The sequence below is a fragment of the Zootermopsis nevadensis genome, unplaced genomic scaffold (assembly GCF_977971745.1).
Source record: "Zootermopsis nevadensis isolate Lab colony 2312 unplaced genomic scaffold, Znev_1.0 Znev_ptg000001l, whole genome shotgun sequence".
Taxonomy (NCBI): Eukaryota; Metazoa; Arthropoda; class Insecta; order Blattodea; family Termopsidae; genus Zootermopsis; species Zootermopsis nevadensis.
This window is the reverse complement of record NW_028259133.1, coordinates 12,870,093-12,889,336: the sequence shown is the minus strand read 5'-3', so window position 1 is coordinate 12,889,336 and position 19,244 is coordinate 12,870,093. Positions and strand designations below refer to the sequence as shown.

The 19,244-nt window shown below is 36.3% G+C and overlaps 1 protein-coding gene across 4 annotated transcripts in view; it reads right to left on the bottom strand.

Moving 5' to 3' along the window:
• Lk6 (MAPK interacting serine/threonine Lk6 kinase) overlaps positions 1–19,232 on the bottom strand; it is a 57,927-nt gene extending 38,695 nt beyond the window's left edge. Inside the window, exon 1 of one of the 4 annotated variants that reach the window (XM_022063291.2) lies at positions 19,150–19,232. In XM_022063291.2, the coding sequence (XP_021918983.1) occupies positions 19,150–19,179 (30 nt within the window). In that variant the 5' untranslated portion in view covers positions 19,180–19,232. Of the gene's footprint in view, positions 1–62; positions 82–7,730; positions 7,933–15,731; positions 15,945–19,149 lie in introns of those variants that run through there. The other 3 variants (XM_022063294.2, XM_022063293.2, XM_022063296.2) reach the window with 3 other exon arrangements.
• Between the last annotated feature and the right edge of the window lie 12 nt (positions 19,233–19,244).

Here is a 19,244-nt window from a genome sequence, read left to right as displayed (position 1 = left end):
AGCATTGCTACCACAACCAGTTTTCACTTCGCTACTCGTTCGTTGCCTCTGCAACCACTTACCGCATGGCGTTATTAAGACGAAGATGACGTTTTCACTACCAAACACTGTTGTTTAAATACAGATTAATTTATATTTATTATTGTTTACGTGGTTATTTATTTACTTGACACATGAAGTAGCGGTCACTTGGCAAGTACTTTATACAAATATAAAAAAGTTCATGATAATTATATCTAGAGCTTACTGAACTATAATGATAGCATACTTCACCTCTGCTCTATCAACTGCATTCCCGCAGATGCTGCTGACAGCAAATTAATGGCAAGGAAAGATGTGCTTTTCCAAAAGAAGTATCTATATACGAAGTAAGGTCAGGGAGACCTGTATTGTCAATCTGTCCGTCCGCCTCTCAGTAAACATGCAGAATTTAACCTATACTTATTACTTAATATGTCGAAGTGGGTTCATGGTTTTATCTAGCCAATACATCACAATTAAGTAGTGTTTTGAAATATCCTTACTTTCAAGCCGCTGTGTAAATATACCCCATGCACACCGAGTTCATTCTACCTTTATCTCTCTCGGCAGATACAAGTTTACAAACAAACGTTTCTGGGCCGAAAATACTTGTGCACATCACAGTCAAAATACGGTTTGTCCCAAAAGTCACGAACCCAACTCTGAATGTCACGTTTATTCTATATTAGATGATAATGACATATTAACGTTATTCTCACATCATTACAACATACGTCGAAAGTGTCTCGAACCCTGGAAAATACATTACTCAATACGTTTTAACATATTAGCAGAAACTCTGAAAAGATTGGCGCAACTGATTAACAAGTCGAAAAGTCGTTGATGTGTTTGGTGCAGCAACATCACGAAAGTGTACCTGAAATGTAAGTGCAGTTTAACTACTTCATACGATTACATTCGAAAACAATGTTTAACACTAAACACACTGCACAACACAACAAACAATTGAAGACAATGCGACAACCCAAACCACAGACGCCTTTTTATTAACAGGATTCTGGTGCTGCAACCGGGAACTTTCCTATCACACTATCAAAATATTTACTTTTAAACTTCGGGACACACGTAGCTTAATACCGAGTTTCGTCTCAGCATTCAAAGCATAAATGTTGACTCCATGATACACAGATAAATATTTTAAAAGGTACGGACATCTCGATTATAAACTATTATAAAAACATCTTTCCCTTTCTCTCAGACGTGACGCAACCCACCAGTACAGTCAACCTGAACGCCGTGTTAAGTAACGAAACTTCGAATGATATCCCCATTGCCTGGCATCGCTTTTATGCGCGTTCTAAAAGACAACGCCTCGAAATTGCAAGGATTATCTGAAACGATACATAACATGTTTAAAGGATATGAAAATTCGTGCCTAAAATGCTAGTTGGATGCGAAGGTAACGAAGTACGAACTGGATGTGGTAGGACTAGGATGGCTGAGCATGGTGATCGTTAAAAATAAAATATTTTTTACGGAAAGGGAATGAGAACATATTTAAACCGGCCCTCTTAGTAAAACGGCTCAGTACATCAGCGAATAAAGTAGTTTGCTGAAGGTGAGATGACCTGTTAAATCCAATGACACCAGTACCGTAAATGCGCATACCCCGACAAAAACAAGATTAGGCCTCCTTTCAGCTTAGCTTACACACAGAATCCTTCTTTAAAAGCTGACAGTCGCTTAGCCTGTCAACTCCTCGTATTTTATGGAATTCGAAGGTTCATTACCGTGTTTACAAGAGCCCACCACCAGACCCAAACTGGAGTCAGTTCAATCCAATCCACATTTCATTTCCCTAAAACCACTATAACACTATTTTCCCGCCTACGCCGATGTTCTATTTACACTCCCCGAAGGACACGGCGTTGCGTTGCCAACCAGCAACATTAATTTGCACATCTGTACGTAGTAATTCAGAAATACTACATGAAAATACCACTTCGAGATTGCAGTGCCGAAGTCAAACACGAGGGTATTTTCCAAGTAGTCTGAAGGCACAGAAATATTACATAGACAGAAAACAGTAAACTTTGTCACAATGAAAAATCTAATTTTCGAAACCACAATATTCCTACTGTGATATATATGGATGAAATAATTAGGCCTATGTGAACTTCCACATGACAGCCTAAAAATTCATTTACCATCCCAACGCCTTTACAAATATTCTCATGAATGACGACTGTACATAGGAATTTAGCCCTAAATAATTACCTAAATGGAGAACAAAAAGTTTTGGATAAGCAGATAGTCACTCTTAAAGTTAAGACATTATTTGACTTTTAAGGAACTGCTTCACTATCCTATTCACAACAGCATTATCACTGGAAGTCTCCCATAACAAAAATGTACAGAGTTCCATCAAAATCTGCAAATGAACTCAAAAAATATACATATAAGTTTATTCAGGTCATCGCAAGTAAAACGGCCCATTGACAGGATCTTGTAAACATGGTTACACAAAAGGCGGGGAGTTTTTTTTGGACTAGCCGAGCAACTCTAAGCTTCTCAAAAACGATTCTGCTCTGTGGAGTTAGTAAATGGTTCTTCAAATCACGGAGAAGCAACACGGATAAAATTAATCTGAAATGAGCATAATTCGTGGAAAGAAGCGGTGAAATAATGGCATAGGACCGAAATAAAAACATTTTATTCGGACAGGATCATGAAACTTGTAAACCTTTGGTCCACATGCACCTGAAACAGTGAAATTACGTAGTACAATAAGACGTGATTGTGTCAGAACTTGAATTAAAGCTGCCTTTAGTGAGATTTCGGGTTCTCACAGCGGTAAGTGTGAAGATGAGTCTACTGGGATGTAGTACACTGTAGTCTCGTAGAAATTGACCGACGCTTCAGGGGTGCTTACTGCTCCCGTCATCTGTTTCAATTTTATTTTAGGACAGAGGTTCCCAAAGTGTGGGGCGCCCCCCGGGGGGTGGCGAGGGGTTTTCTGGGGGGGGGGGGTGTTGTTTGTATGTTTTAACGAAATATGGAGTAACATTTTTAACATCCTTTGCTTGGTTGAGGCAGTTTAGTTGTCTTTCAGTGCTGCATACTCATAGCTAAATTTTATGTCAAATCTGTTTGCTTGCACTTGTTCTGGAAGGGGGGCGTGAAATTTATGAAATGTTTTAAGGGTGACGCAAGGTATAAAAGTTTGGGAACCTCTGTTCTAGGATATACCATTACAGAAACTTAAAAATCACAAATATCTAGAATTTAATTACTTAATTCTACTGCATGCATGTGCTGATAGCATCAATTTACTGGATGGAAATCTACATACAAATGTTTTATATTGTACCTTAACAAAAAAGTCGACCCAGAAGTAAACACAGATAAAACTAAAAAAAACAGTAAGCGTACGTATTTTCAAAATGCTTTTACTGCAATTTTGTACACGTCGGTGGAATTCATGCCAATTTATTTCGAACACACAAACTTATAAGTTGCTTCAAAGATACCAAAACGCCCAGTCTAAAAATATTTTTCCTTCACTGTAATTCGTTAAATATAAATATATACCACATAAAAAAGTTGTATATTTTAACAAACTCTATATCTAGTGTCATGCAGGCTACCAATAAGTTGTGCGATGAAGCGGCTTTAATGACACTGGTAAGTTCGATTTAACGTGTAGCCTAACTTCACCTTTCGGGGATAGGCCGAGTCGAATGTTCAAAGTTATCCAGCGTTTCGGAAAACATTGCAGTCGTCATCTTCAGGGTTAACGTACAGAAGTTTGGCGTTTTCGGAAGCCGTATACAAGGCAGTTAGCAGGTGGCGAGTAGAATTCGATAGTGCTGATTAGCACCTTGAAAGCCGAACGTCTACTTCAGACGCCGAACACCAACGTTCATAGAAATTCTTTAAGCATTTCGGAAATGAAACACGCCGGATGGACACGGCAATTCCATTGCGTTTTCCTATCGTGCAGTTCATACTAATTTGCTCACGTAATGAACAGAGCGGAAAATCTTAATTGCAGTTCAAAGACGAGTGGATATCTTCAAGTACGCGAGGGTTACTTACGTCAAACAGCAACGCTGATAGGGAGTCACGAGCACAGTGACGACAGAAATCCGAGTTCAACTCCCGGCTCTTTTCCCATCTGAGTGTCACATTGTGCGAAGTTGCATCAGCCATGTAATGTAAATGGGCACATATCCAGCGGATCCACGTGATATTCCATTAGACCGCTATATTTAATTCTGTACCTCTATATCAGTACTAATTCTACGTCTTATAATCGTAATGTTATCCATATGACATCATTTCTGACACCCTCCAAACCGTTTAGACAAACATTAACGTGATTAAACAAAATTACACAGCATAATAACACAAAGTCAAAAGAGAAACTTAATAAGCAGTTAGTTACGTGAAAGAAACATACAATGAATTACCCCTAAAGAAGGCCCTACAGGAGTTCTGATATGCTATTAACTTATTTGTGCATGAAATTTTAATTTGTTACTGTCGTTCCAAAATAATTAAAAGGACACGTTTTTCAAGAATTTATTATCCATCTTTATATTAGTCATCAAAGCGAATTATAATTCATCGCGAAACGATTTTAAATCCTAGTTCTGCCACTGCAATGCTCTCATCTCCCTTAAGTCCCGTCGTTAGAAGCAAAATGGAACGTTCTTCGACCAATAAAAGCAAAATTACCTTCCTGGCAAAACTGTTGGTTCTTTTGCGGAGTTAACGATGTATAACGAAGGCCAGGTCGTGCGTTCGTTCTCAAACAGTGGATATTTTAGGCGGTTCGCGGAAGTCCTCGAGGAACCTCCTCCCCTCCCTCCGCGGCGTCACCAACACGCGCAGATTTGCGTAGAGAGCAACGGTCTCCTGCACCCGAACGACTGAGTCTTTGGCCTCATCCGAATTTAGAATACAGGGCACCTCGGCAGTAATGCACACTTCATGTTTCGTAAAATTTAGGGCTCTACAGTTCTATTACACTTAGGCCTGAATGCCACCGATGTAGCATTTTGATTTTAAAAAAATATATAACCAGCAATGTCGGCAGTGTTACTGCGGAGAAATTAGAAAGTTCTTATCGATATTTCTTACTAGAAATCGTAGTAAAAATTATTAACCCTAAACCCAAGAACATTTGTCTTTACAGTATCTTTTACTGTAATTATTTTCAGAGATATTCGTCAGGATTCTACCTAAATGCAAATAGCAGTACCACCCTAAAAAGGTGCACCAACTCTTTGTTGCTGTTATACCTAAAATACGTCTTTCGTGTTCGTTATTTTAAACGAGTTACTTGTTTATGGCGTTGCAAGCTACTAGTATTAAAAGTATCTGAAATCTGAGGTTCTCATAGCGAAGATGTCAATGTTTGTATTTTGGGTTATAACGTAATGTAAATTGTAGGGAGATACCAACGTTCTGAAGGAACATACAGCCTCCATCTCCAGGGCTATCTATTAATACAAGTCCACACGGCGTTAAAACCCAGAAGACCAGAAATCGACATAAAACAAATCGATGAAAATTAATGTCGGGTCTGGGACCGTCTAAAAGTGCACTTTGCAACAGAAGTACAGAAGAATAAAAACAATATTTTGATATTTTCAGTAGGTCTGCATTTCAGCCAAAACATGTAATAACTGGAATTAGTTATAAACACAAGTCCTAGACAAAAAGCGAATGGCGTGTCTGAGAGTACGGGCTGTTATTTTCAATGTTATCACGTTCCACAGCTTAACATTCAACATACCACAAATTAAATCGTATACGAACAGATTTTGATTCTGTAAACAAAACAATTAAATGTTAGATAACATATGCAGCGTTATTCAAGTCCTGTAGGTGGAGAATAGTTCTGTACTTTAAAAATGGGATCCAAATGTATTATTAAAGCGGCACTACTATTTTTGTTACTGGATTTAAATGAATTATTAATATAATAAATAATTGAATTATTATAGTTATTACAGTTCAATTCAAAGCTTTCACTGAAACTTTTGGAATGTAGAAAATCCAAGGTTTCAAGTTCCAGACTTTAGTGACTTTCCAACATGTTCCCTGTTCAGCGTGCGTCTGTCTTCCGCAAGGAAACTATAAACTTCCGTCCTGGTCTCGATACATTTATTTCTCTTACTCTTAATTCAGTTTCTGATAACATTCCTCCCTATCCAAATACATTTTGTCTCGCATTCATTCACATACACACGCATACTTTTATCCAAACACAAAACACTGTTTCAAACATTACTGATATGGAACTAGGATCGGAAAATTCATACCAATATTATCAAAAGTCGTCACCGAGTAAACAGCACTCTTTGCTTCGTATTCGGGAGGCTTCGAGTTCAAATCTAGGCCCAGAAACCAGCTATCATGAGAGAGGGATTTCGTGATCTTTCTCAGTCCCTCCAGGAAAATTCAGGGATACTACCTCAAATTATGCAAACGACCGCTTCCTCTAGTATCCTTTCCAATTCACTGCTCACTAATCACACTATCACTCGACGTTTTTTTGTCTGAGATACTGACAGCGTCGTTAAATAAACTACAGGCTGTGCAATGTTTGCTTCTTATAATTGATTCTAGGAGTCTAGGTAAAGCTTCAATATTTAACGTTATAGCAATTTCGTAATGACAGTCTCGTTTCAACTTTGAGGAAAGTGCCAAAATCATAAACAATACCCCATCACAGAAAACCCGAGTGACAGACAACAGACATAGACAATAAGAATTCGATCACAAGAATCATTTGGTTCTGCATGTCCTAAATATCTCCAATGCACTGCGTGCTATATTTTAGCTTTCCGAAAACGGCTTTTACAATTTGTTATTTAATGGAACGGTTGTAAACCAAACAAAAATATTACTGTTACAATTATCAGCAAAAACATCATGATTAGCGACAGGATTGAAGCTAGTACAGCTAAAACACTGCTCACACACTGTAATACAAATTTAGTCTCAAATTGGTAATCCGTGGACTAACATTTGTAAATTTCATTCTCAAGGATTTCAATAGTTCCATTACTTCTAACAGATTTTATTTTAAAATACAGAATTTCAGTTCGGTGGAGAGAACATGTACCTTTATTTACACTCTCTTAGATATTCCATTACCTTTCCAGAGAATGCCAGAACTGTACATTAAAACAAGCCATTTCCTTATTCCTAATAAAACGCTGTAACATCTACCACCGCTTCCGAATCGTTGCTGAAAAGTGTATAAAGAAGCAGCAGAACGGACTGACTTATTCGACTGAAAACTAGGTTCCCAAACTAACTTAGAAGCATAAAATAACATCGAAATTACTAACATTTTACCCAAGTACCGCTTCCATACAAATGTCTGAGAACTGCAACACTTCACAACATTTTAATCTCTTTTATTCTAATTTGTCGTTTAAATATTCTTTGCCGCCCGACATATTCCTTCATACCGATATATTTTATTATTTACTTCACAGTCAACTTCATAATAAATGCAATTTCTACCTGTACTTTAACTAATCACTTACTCCGTGACTCTACAGTCCTCGAAGGACCACAGACGCTTCACATATTTAAAGTTTCGTTATTTAGACATTTGGTAGGACGCCTTACGCGAGTTTACGTAATCATTGCATCACATAATTAAATTTTTTCACAATTAATTAATCAAGCAGCAACACAATAAGATATTTTAAGCAAGGTATAACCTGTAACGAGGAAGTGAAGATGCTGTTTATCCTTTACGCCACGTTATTTCAGATAAAAAGAATACTTAAATGTTCCCATATGTCATCTTGACCACAGCAGGAATCAAACACACTACAGAAGCCAAGAAAGCCTGTGGCAATGCTCTTCAAGATCTCGATTACTTGAGGTAGAAGCCAACGAAACCAGAAGAAAACAGACATCCACGCGTAGTCCCTAAGTGAATATGTTAGAGTAAGCATGCGACTAAGCGACGGCGAATAGAACTGCGCAATTCAATTTCGTGGCATCAGGTAGAGCAGGGAAACCGCTTACGTACGGCGAAATATCGCAAAGGAAATGTGAAACTTCCGTTCTTGAATTCTACATAAACATAAAACAAAGCATACACTGCAAATTTGTGTCCGACTGATAGCAATTTTGCGAGATGTCACATGTTATACGCAGGTGGAACGGCAGACAAAGCCATCGGGGCAACACACAATTCCCCTTACCAACGGAAATTAAGAAGGAAGGGATAAGTCAGACTTCCTGGCAAGCTGACAAATGAACCACAGTAAAAGCGCTGAACTCAGCATTTCGAACCCACTGGCAGCTGTTCGCCATGAAGGTTTGCTCAATGATAATGGAGTGAGAATCACTGGTACTTGCAGAACGTCAATACGCTAAAAGGAACAGGCCCTATGGAGAAACTACATGAACCAAGAGGCAGATTGGCAACGGCCACAATGATAAACGGTAGACTATGAATATTATTAAAGATAAAGGACAAACTAAGCACAAAAATTGTTCAATAATTAAACCCCCACAAATTTTAAATATTAATACAAATTATACCTAACAACACTGTAACAGAATACAAATACCGCTTACAAGAAAGCCCACAATTTGACATGATTCCAAGCCGATTCCAACAACATCCTCACCTAGCAACCCAGACCTCTGTTTTCCTCTCACCTCATCGATTCCTTCTGCAGAACTCAGTATACAATCCTTGCCTCCCCATTATATCTCCACCGCCAACAGGAATTCAATTCAATTCTTTATTATTAATGCTGCGTCAACAGTCAGATGCAACTAACAGATAAAGCACAAGAGAACAACAACAATATTAATAATAAGAGCAACTGGAACTGTCTCCAAGTCACTGAAATAATATTTGGCCAACATCCCGGGCGAACACGACATTAAGAAACTTCAGAAAACCGCCATTCTAGGAACATAATACATCTTTCGAAAGACGCTCATGTAAAATGCCTCACAATAAAAGTATATAATACATGTAACATGTATTAAAAATAAAACGTATTCCAGAAATAGCTGCTGCACTATGTACCTCAGAGGCAAGGTTTGTCTCAGGTACACAAAAGTAAATACCCTGCAAAATGGTGATTACGTGGGATAATAATAATACAGCGTAACTACTAAATGTGTCCGTTATTTACTACATAAGACGAGCGGGTGTTTACAAGTCGGTTCAAATATCAGAAAGGAGACAAATATGCAAATAAAGAAATTTCCAATTCAGATGTTCAAATCGATATCAGAGTGTGTAACGCAGACGACATCGTATCTGATTTAATTCGAGTGATAGACGGATTCGGAACATTTCACAAAACAACAATTTCCCAAGTATTCTTTTCGTTGCTGTCTTCAGCACTGGAGCCAGGACTTCAGGAAAACAGATCACTTCTCTCCCATTCTCTTTCATTCATCAGGAAAATCTTTAAATCCATATCTTCATGTTTCTCTTCTTTATACACTTAGTACTGAAGAACGCCATTCGATTATCCAAGATTTGGCTAGACTCCGTCAATGTAAATACTAAAGTCTGCATCCAAACAATTAAATTAATTAACTGCGTAATATTACGGAACTGTTGCTAAGCGAAATGGAACTTTCTTGCACCATGTACACGCGCTATCTTCCATGTAGATTTCTTGCCTTAGGTTTTGGCCCTCCGCCCTTGTGACTGGTTAAATCTAGCCTACAAGTTCGAAAGCCAAAGAAAAACTCCGCTGTCATAAAAAACGTGATTAATATTAACATCGCAGGTCAAAAGTTCCTCTGATCACCTCATTGTTTCTCTCTCTCACACTCTCGCATACGCACGCACGAGCAAACACACAATCTGACGTCTCCACTTAGAGGTTGTGTATTCAGTGGTTCACTAAAACAATTTCTTTTGCAATTAACAGGATTTTAATTCCCGAGCATTAGTATATGTGGCTAATGCTCTACGATCTGTGGTAACTGTATCGATGAATATCGACGACAAAATGACCCAGGAAAGCTTAAAGGCAAGATTGTGTAAAATAAAACACCAGCTAAATTATGAATATTTGGTGTATATTACAGCATTTGAATAACCAATCACCTTAAACTTTCTGCTCAGTGGTACCAACTGCTTCAATAATGAATAACTGAATTTTGTGTATACAGGTTTCACAAAATTCTCACTGTGTCACATTCTCTTTGGGGCAAGGAACGGATATTTAAAGCTTCAGAAAGTTAATTTCTATCTCATCTTAACACACAATCAAAAAACTTTTACACGAATTTATACGAAAGTGACAACCACATAAAAAAATCCAGATACCCAGCAACACGTAACATACATGTTACCATACGACACCTCAAACACAGCGTTTCCCATAGGACAGTATGGAGGTACGGTAAAGAATTTTCAAGGTGTACTCGTCAGGAAAGAAGTTCCTAAAAATTGTTCACGAGTTCTACCTGCTGACAGATCAACTCCAATATAAAAAGAGATGAACAACTCTGTTAAAACTGTAAGTTTCTGTACATTTTAGCTTACCTCACAGCCTTTACGTTCGTTCCTAAAGCTTAATAATATTGCAGTTCGACTGCTTATGAGTTAGCTATTCTGATATGACCGAGATCCCGAAAAGGGCAAGTAAAATTTTAAAATTTGTAGATCTCACTAAGAAATTAATCTCTTTTGAGAGTAAAACACCAAGGGACGGCGAGGAATACTATTCTAATACAAAGATGTTCCGTGCAATATGATTTCTCTTCTTCTTTCTTAGCACGAGGGCCTCCAGACTTATTAGCAGTCGCGGCCAGGCGGATGAGCGTAGGGTTTACAACACTTCACAGCAAATGTTGTCTTTACAGAAACTTCAGAATTGGGCGGATTCTTCCGCAACGCCACGCAAAAAAAAAAAAATTCGTGATTTATCAGACCACGTAGTGCTGTTAGGAAAGTGGAAACCAGTACAGTAAGATGGGCTGAGCATGCAGATTCAAATAATGCATGCAGAATTTTGGTGGGGAAACAAGATACCAAAAGGCTGCTCAAACGCACGATTTTTAAATCGGTTAAATTTTCTAATTAATCATTTACATTCTAAAAACTAAACCCCTCGGAGCTAAAGTGGTATAAGTTAATTTTTTTATCTATAAAATAAGAGTTTTCGTTAATACCAAATAAAAAAATATGGGGTGTACTTAGGAAAATTTGTTAGCTGTACTACAATTGTATTTTAATTGATTACGGTAAATAAGTTGAAAACATACCACTTAAACACACCTATACAACATGCTTCAATTTGTGAACGTTATGTAAAACAAATCCGAACAGATGAAAATACAAAAGCATAAACTTTCTTCGTCTTTTCTTTCGACACTATGTGCAACATATCGTAAATGTAAAGGCACAGAGAACTTTCCTTTACCCTACACAAGCCTACGATAAACACACTTGATAAAGCGCCATATGATTTGGTGGTAACTCTACGGACGACGCTGATAAAATTTAGAGAGTTACTGCGTTAATTTGTCCGAATCAGGAAATGAGAAATCGCAGCCTAGTTCCAATAGACATTCTATGTCACAATTCATAATATGTAACACGAAACACTTTCGGTACGTATTGGCCGTATGAGCATTGTTGTAATGAAGACAATGCATTTGGAAGAATTGTTCAATTGTATTTTCTGTGAAAGAGACGACACGTTTCCAAGACAAAGCTGTCATTAATTTTTATGAACATAAGATAACATTCACCTATCAGTGATATTTCCAGACACTATAATTTAATTCAGGATGTTTGAATGATACTAAATTTGACGTTTTATCAGTGCAAGTAACACTTAATCGGTTGATAAAATATTAATATCCTACATAGATAAAACAGACGTGTCAGAAAAATATAAAATAAATTGTAAAATTAACTGTACGTGAGTATAAAGGGGAAGATACATTTTCCTGGTCCCTGTCGTACATTTTACACTACTACTTAAACATATAATACCTTTCGTTCAACTTTGTTACTGCTTCAAAGTCGCGCAGTCATCATGTTGACAATTTTAAATATATCCAGAAACGACAATAATGTATTCATGTGGTATACTTTATACTTTTGATACCAATAACAAGCATATTATTGGCAAGCAATCGAAAAGCAAATATATATATTTCATGTGACAGTCATGTTTATGTTTCTTATGAATACTGCAAATTCACATCTTTGTTTTATGCAAATATTTTGATCGTAATAATAAAATCATTAATCCAACGTCTTGGTGAAAATGGCATTTATATCAATATGTGTGTATGTTTGTATGTATGCGTATCAAACAGGATTTGTGAGTGTGCGTCACAATTTTAAACTTCAACCTCAGTTAGGGCAATGCCATTCTTATAACACTTAACAGAGACAGGAAAATTTGAAGGGCATTTCAGAGACATATAAGTTATATCAGACTACCATACGACTGTAATAAATGTCTACGTTACCTTCCAGTTACGCAAATCTTCGCTGAGGTGATAACAGTTCAAAAGTTATTTCAAAATACTAAATGTCAATTTCACGCAGGCTAACCGTAAAAAAAATTGCTTTCATTAAGACGGTTCACTTAAAATACGTACAACTTTCATAAACCACATCAAAAATGTCAAGTTCTTGCTGTTTAGTTCGTCATACCATTCAATTACATATTTTATTGACTCCGATATCTTCTTCCAATGCAAAGTCCCGTCGTCTCTCATTTTTCTCTGTTTATCTGTAGTGGTATTTCTAATAGACGACCATAGTTCTATAATGCATAAAGCGATCTATGCACACTGCCGTTTCCTAGTTTGGTAATTGTTTAATGAATGAACCAATCATTACTTGGCTTCGCGGCGGTAAATAATAAGGAAAGGTGTGTGATGTCAAAGTCTTTCACATTTTAGGTACCTTTTCTTTGTACAAACGGGTACATTCACAAAACTGTCATTACGACAAGTAATGCTACTATTTAAGTAGATTATTTTGAGAAAAATCCGAAAATTCGTAATGGTACTGCAGCTGGGTTTTCCAGCTTTGTAACTTCGTACCTAATTAATTATCTACCCACTCCGTATCTCCCATGGCTAACATGCTGTAAGGACAACGTGGCACATAGGAAACTTCTGTGATGTATATCCGTGATTTTGCAGGTTATATTTAGCAGACTTTAGGATGGGCTGGCTCTTAGAGTCGGTACAATATCTCCATGCGAGGCGCACGTGGCTACTAAACACACACAGAATCAAAGCGAGAAGTTTCTTGGCAAGTACTTTTGTACTCCCCTTTTATAAAGTTCTACGTGAGGGTATCATCAAATTTCGTGTTCGATTCGGGGTGGAATGTGACCTGGTTTTTGGACTGCGTAATAAACTGGGTGATATATTTAGAATATTGCCACAAAATTAAATAAAGTACCCAAAATATCAAAGTAACATACTGCATTATAATTCAGTTTTATACATGCTCAGTGAACGAATCCTTGCGGGACATACATAAATACAATAGTAAAATAATGAATAAACCGACAGCCAATTACACCTGTTCATATTCAGGCCTAACTAACTAACTAACTAGATGGCTTGCACCATGGCTTATGTTGCCTTCTCTAGTAGTGTCCTAGTTTCTCTTTGGCTGAAATTTTGATACAGTTTCTGACATTTTCCCACTCCCTATTGATATTAACATTTTCATTATCTTTATGTGTCTCTAAAATTCGAAACCTATTCGAGATTTCAACTTGATATATTAGTCTTCAGTATTAATACTAGCCATTGCCAAAGACATAAGATATCGTTCGATCCTAACAATTCAATTACATTCTTTACTTACGTGCTGATTCAACAACCAAAATGCCAATTACAGGGTATGCAGTACAACAATGCAATGAGTAGAAATATGAACTCCAACAGAACAGACCTAATTACACACAAATGCCAATGTTCTTTACGGGCTGCGTTCCTTTGTGTTACAAGATTACGGTTTCAGAAGCTGGATTCTGCTTCCGTCATCACAGACAAAGGACAGAAAATTTTATCTGCTGAGACAGTCTCAATCCTAAAGACTGGCTCAGCCAGGGGGGCCAACTGATACGTTTATTCTGTAGTGTTTTACCCGATTATAGAAACTGAATCCAACTTCGAAACGTTGTAAATATATATTTAAACGATGGGCAAAGTCAAAAAGAACAGTTTAACACACTTTCCTTGTATTTTCGTCTGTGTTTAATTTAAGGTAGTATCCCGGTATTTGCCTTGAAAGACTGAGGAAAACCACGAACAAACCTCAGTCAGGATAGCTGGTCACCAGACCGAGTTTGAACCTGCGACCTCCCGAATACGAAACGTGCTCTCGACTTGACTGCGACATTCGTGGATTAATTTGTTCGTTTCATATCGTTAAGTTTAAAAATCACACTCTGGAAAATGTTTCTATTGGTTATAGATTTTTACTCATGATTGTATATTTTATGTTCAATTTTAACTTCTTGTAAGATAGGGGTTGTACTATAATACGAACCAATATTGAAATCACAATACCTTTACCTTTTGATGTGGGTCTCCAACACCAAATTTAATCAAAATCAGATCAACAGGTTCAAGAATTAATAATTTAGACGAATGTGGACCCTCTTTATTATATGTTTATTTTAAGCACTCGGAACTCGTGCCAAGGCACCTGTTATCATGCATGGATCCACTGTTATAATCTGTATGATAATTTAAAAATTTCAATATCCATTCATATGTCAATTTAAATTGTGGATGCTTTTCCTTTTCATAAATGTGTGAGGAAATTTTATTATTTGTATTCAGACACAGGGATATAGTAAGATAAGCATGAATTTGAGCTACAGACTTTCAGCTGAGAAATTTTTAAGTGCCCTTCTGTGTAGTAAGTAAAAATGGTGGATATGTGAAGTCTGTCACTGGGCTATTTGTGGGTTCCCTCTTATAATGATGCCATACTAACGCTTCGAAGTTTGTTTTTTTATTTTTATTCCTTGCTTATTCAAAAACTACTTCAAATGCTACGATTAAATAGCGTTGAACAGCATTATTAATAACCGTTTGTTTGGTGGGCCTGAAGGAAAACACGAAAAACTTCAGACATAATAGGCGGTCTACGGGCCGATATTCAAACCCGGAACCATCCCAATACGAAGCCGCACTAATAGCTAACCACTCAGCCGCTGCTAGGTCTAGTGAAGTTTCACGTACCCGATAAGCATGCATATGAGTCATGCTTATACGCCTGTCAACAAGTGCTTCTGTCACAAGTACAAATGATAGTACCGGTTACGTAATTATGGTGCAGATGTTGCTGATATTGCCCAAGGACATCGGACTGAAAACACCTGCAGCATGCAGACTACAACAGAGGATCTGAAGCAAAAAGTCTTTACGAAGAACGCAGTGATGTCCTAAACTAAGTTTCACAGAATGAAACCCCAAGTATGTCTTTGAGTGGATAACTTGCCTTAGGGCTGCATCCACAACGGCCTACATCCTGGTGCACCAGACACGCTAATTTGACTGTTGGACAAGAGTAGAAAGTGATAAAAATCTATTATATAGAGTGATCGAAAGTCTGCGCAATACATTCCTGACACACGTTTAATTTGTCAAAAAGTAAATTAGACTGAAAAATGAGCTATATTAAGCGCTGCAAATGCCCACCGCATTAAGCGATGCATGCATTCACTATTTACCTCATGTTTGGTGCATCCCGATGCCGAGTTCCTGAGTCACGGATCACTAAACGGGATACTGTCGATATGTTTTACACAGAAGAATCAGGAAATGTATCCCTAACCTCACTCCGACAAGTTAAGAAATAACGAGACGACAGGTAATATTCGACAATGAACACTCGCTGCACTTGTAAAAAAAAAGACACCCTTGCACTTCAACTGATTGAAAACAACTGACGGACTGGCGTGAACAGGTTACAACATAATGTGACCTGCGAGGGCTCTGGTATAGTCACAGCGATATGTTTATTGAGCTAATCGATTTGTATTAAATTGCAACCATAAATAAATATTTAAAAATGGATTGGGTAACTGTTTGATCATCCTGCAACAAATGCAAATCCACTGCCAGAATGCTAGGCAACGTTAAATATTTATCGTATCGAAAAATTCTCCAAATATAAGATGTATATCTTAACAATATCAATGTTTTATGTGGAATAATTTTTTGTTACACATCTTTGACAAAAGAGAGAAAGTTTGATTCAAAATGTATGCAAAGTGGATATTGTACTGGTTCTATATATTAATATAACTAAAATATTTATTATGAAGTTTTAGAATTATAAAATTTTGGGCATACAGAAATTAATTTTTCTTGTGTCCACTTAATGCAATTAGTTCAACAATAACATAAAAAATGGTTCACCATTAACCAATTAGTTATGTGTTTGCTATGTTTCGACTGTCTCTTCCCTATTATGGCTCATTTTATACTGCCTGATGATTTCTCATCTCTGTAGATTTTGATCATCATACCACATGGGATTTTTACAAACAAAATTACACTGAGCAGTTTTCTCAGGATTCCCCAGTTTCCTATACCACCAACTTATTACTTATTTTATTTACTTCCATGAATATAAAACATGAATAACAATGTAAGCAACGTTAAAAAGTCCATCAAGCAATCTTCCAGGCTGGATAATTTATGAAACATTTATTGTTCTTAATTCCCATATAGCTTATGGACTCACTATCAGTACTCGGTGCACCAAAAAATTTTGCTATCAAGACTATAAAACTTCTGCAAGATCATATGGAACTGTGAACTTAATGAAAACTTTTGCATTCTAGATAATTCTAATGACAATGACAATGACAACTGTATGTGTACAGAGTACAATATTTGAATAAAAAATAATTAACATAAATTAATGTCAAATTGTGTCCACATGATAATTCTACTGACAAGTGTATGGGTATAGGATACAAAATTTGAATAAACAAATTAACACAATGCATTTACTACATCCCCACACAAACACACCCTAAAATAAAAGGAATTTTCTGCTATGGTATGAACAACAATAAAATCATTTTTATCAAGAAACAGGAATAATAACTCTTCCAACTAATATGCAACAATTACAAAGAATGAGCAAAACATATTTTTTGCATATTTCATGAACAAAGAATTTAAATATTTCACATACACCCTAAAGATTTTGATTATTTCTCCAGTTCATATAAACCCTACTTAACTTTGTCCCAAAACTGTTATCCCCTATAAGGTCCCTTTTTTGAAATAAATATATTCATGCAGACATAAAATCCAGCCCAATAATTAACGTTTCTTGACATTTCACTTCAGAATTAATTTTGCGCTTGGTTAGTTATTAGTAATTTCATAAAAGATTACATGACATGACAGTGACATGTAAATTACTCATAAAATTCATAAGCAAAGACTCCTACCTTTCCTGAACTCTAAAACATGAAAGTCTGCAAAATGTTTAAACTGCAGGTTATGTAATAACACATACAAAAATATTGGTTGTAGGGAGAACAAAGGAGGTCTTCAAACTACCCAACAATCCCAACAGGTAGTCCATCTATTTACATATAAGTAAATGCTGTAAACCAACATTCAATCTACTATTCATCTCAGAGATTTTAAACATGTCAAGGTCTTTGAACACAAATTTTTATAGTGATATGAGTTTAAAAAAGAAATCAGTATGAGGTTCGTGTAAACAGACCACTGAACAAATAATGATTTACCCTCATTTAAACTTCAAACTGGTATTCAAATGTTAAAAAAAGGTTCTGTACATTTTTGTTTGAATAACACATACAGAATAATAAATATGTATAGATCCTGTTTCAAATCTGTTCTGGTAATTTACAGATGCATCAAATCCTCTGGAATGCGTAATATGTGAGTAGTCAAAAAACATTTGTAAGTGCCAACATTATATTGAAAGAAACAACAACCAATCCTTTCAAACACCAAATAAATATTTAGCATATACATATTTAATGTCTGTTTTATTAATGAGTTCAGCAGACGTAAATTAATTTTCTTCATGCCTACCTTAACCTAAAATAAGTTATTTACTGGTAAGCAACATTCCAGTCAAAATGGTTTGGAATTGGTAACCAAATATGATGCCAGAGAAAATCAGCCTTAGCTGAACAGTAAAATAAATATGTTCAAAGCATTTAACAATGTGACTATGTCTCATATATATGAATTCGATTACAACTGATACTCAAACAGAATTATACTCAAAACAACAATAAGTTAAAATCGCTTTTACTGAAACTGGGATAACTGAATCCAGTCTTGCATAAACTCATGCTGAAAGACAAAGAATTTTTTATATCCACTAACAAACTTTAAAGCACTGTCTATAAAGGCTCATAATGACTAAAGATAGCTACAGTATCAAACTGGCAATTACATTTGTTACACAAGGGAATTCATGCCAAAGCAGCACCAGAACAACTGGAAACAGGTACAAATGTACAAACAATTTTAACGGCAATAGATCATCGCTCATAAATCTACTGAGATGATGTTGGTACATTATTAAAATAATATATAATTTTCTGATACATGCCTAACAGTTATAACAGGCTGGAGAAACTCGTTTTTGTACATTATTTCACGTAAACAAATATTTCTGTACTTTTATTAAGTACCCTATCATGTGTATCCACCTAACGCAGCTTGATAATTGGTCACTGAAACAAACTCAAGAGTTTGAATGAAACAAAACTAAAACAGACAGTTAAGGAATATACATTTTACTGTGTTGCAAACCGTTTTATGTACGTCTCGGAATATAACTTCATATCATATGACAGATGTTACAAATTATAAGTATTTCGCTGTAATATGTGACACACAGTTTACATCCATGTTTCCATTATTTTAACACATCATTTACTCCTTACAAAAGGTAAATAATCGCAGCTGGTGCAATTAGACATGGCAAAATCAAAACATGACAACAGTTTAAGCTGAAAATTTGCGTTTCATAGAGCTGAAATTACTTTAATAATTAAACTACGAAACTAATCACAACCAGAATTATAAAATATGTGAAAATTTCTAACATTAAATGGTAAATAACAATAATTTACATACCCGCTCCAACCCTTCCCCGGCACCCGCCATGGCCACCGCATCGCTAGCTAAATAAACAATTCCGCTGCCACCTATATGAACGTCATTAAACTATA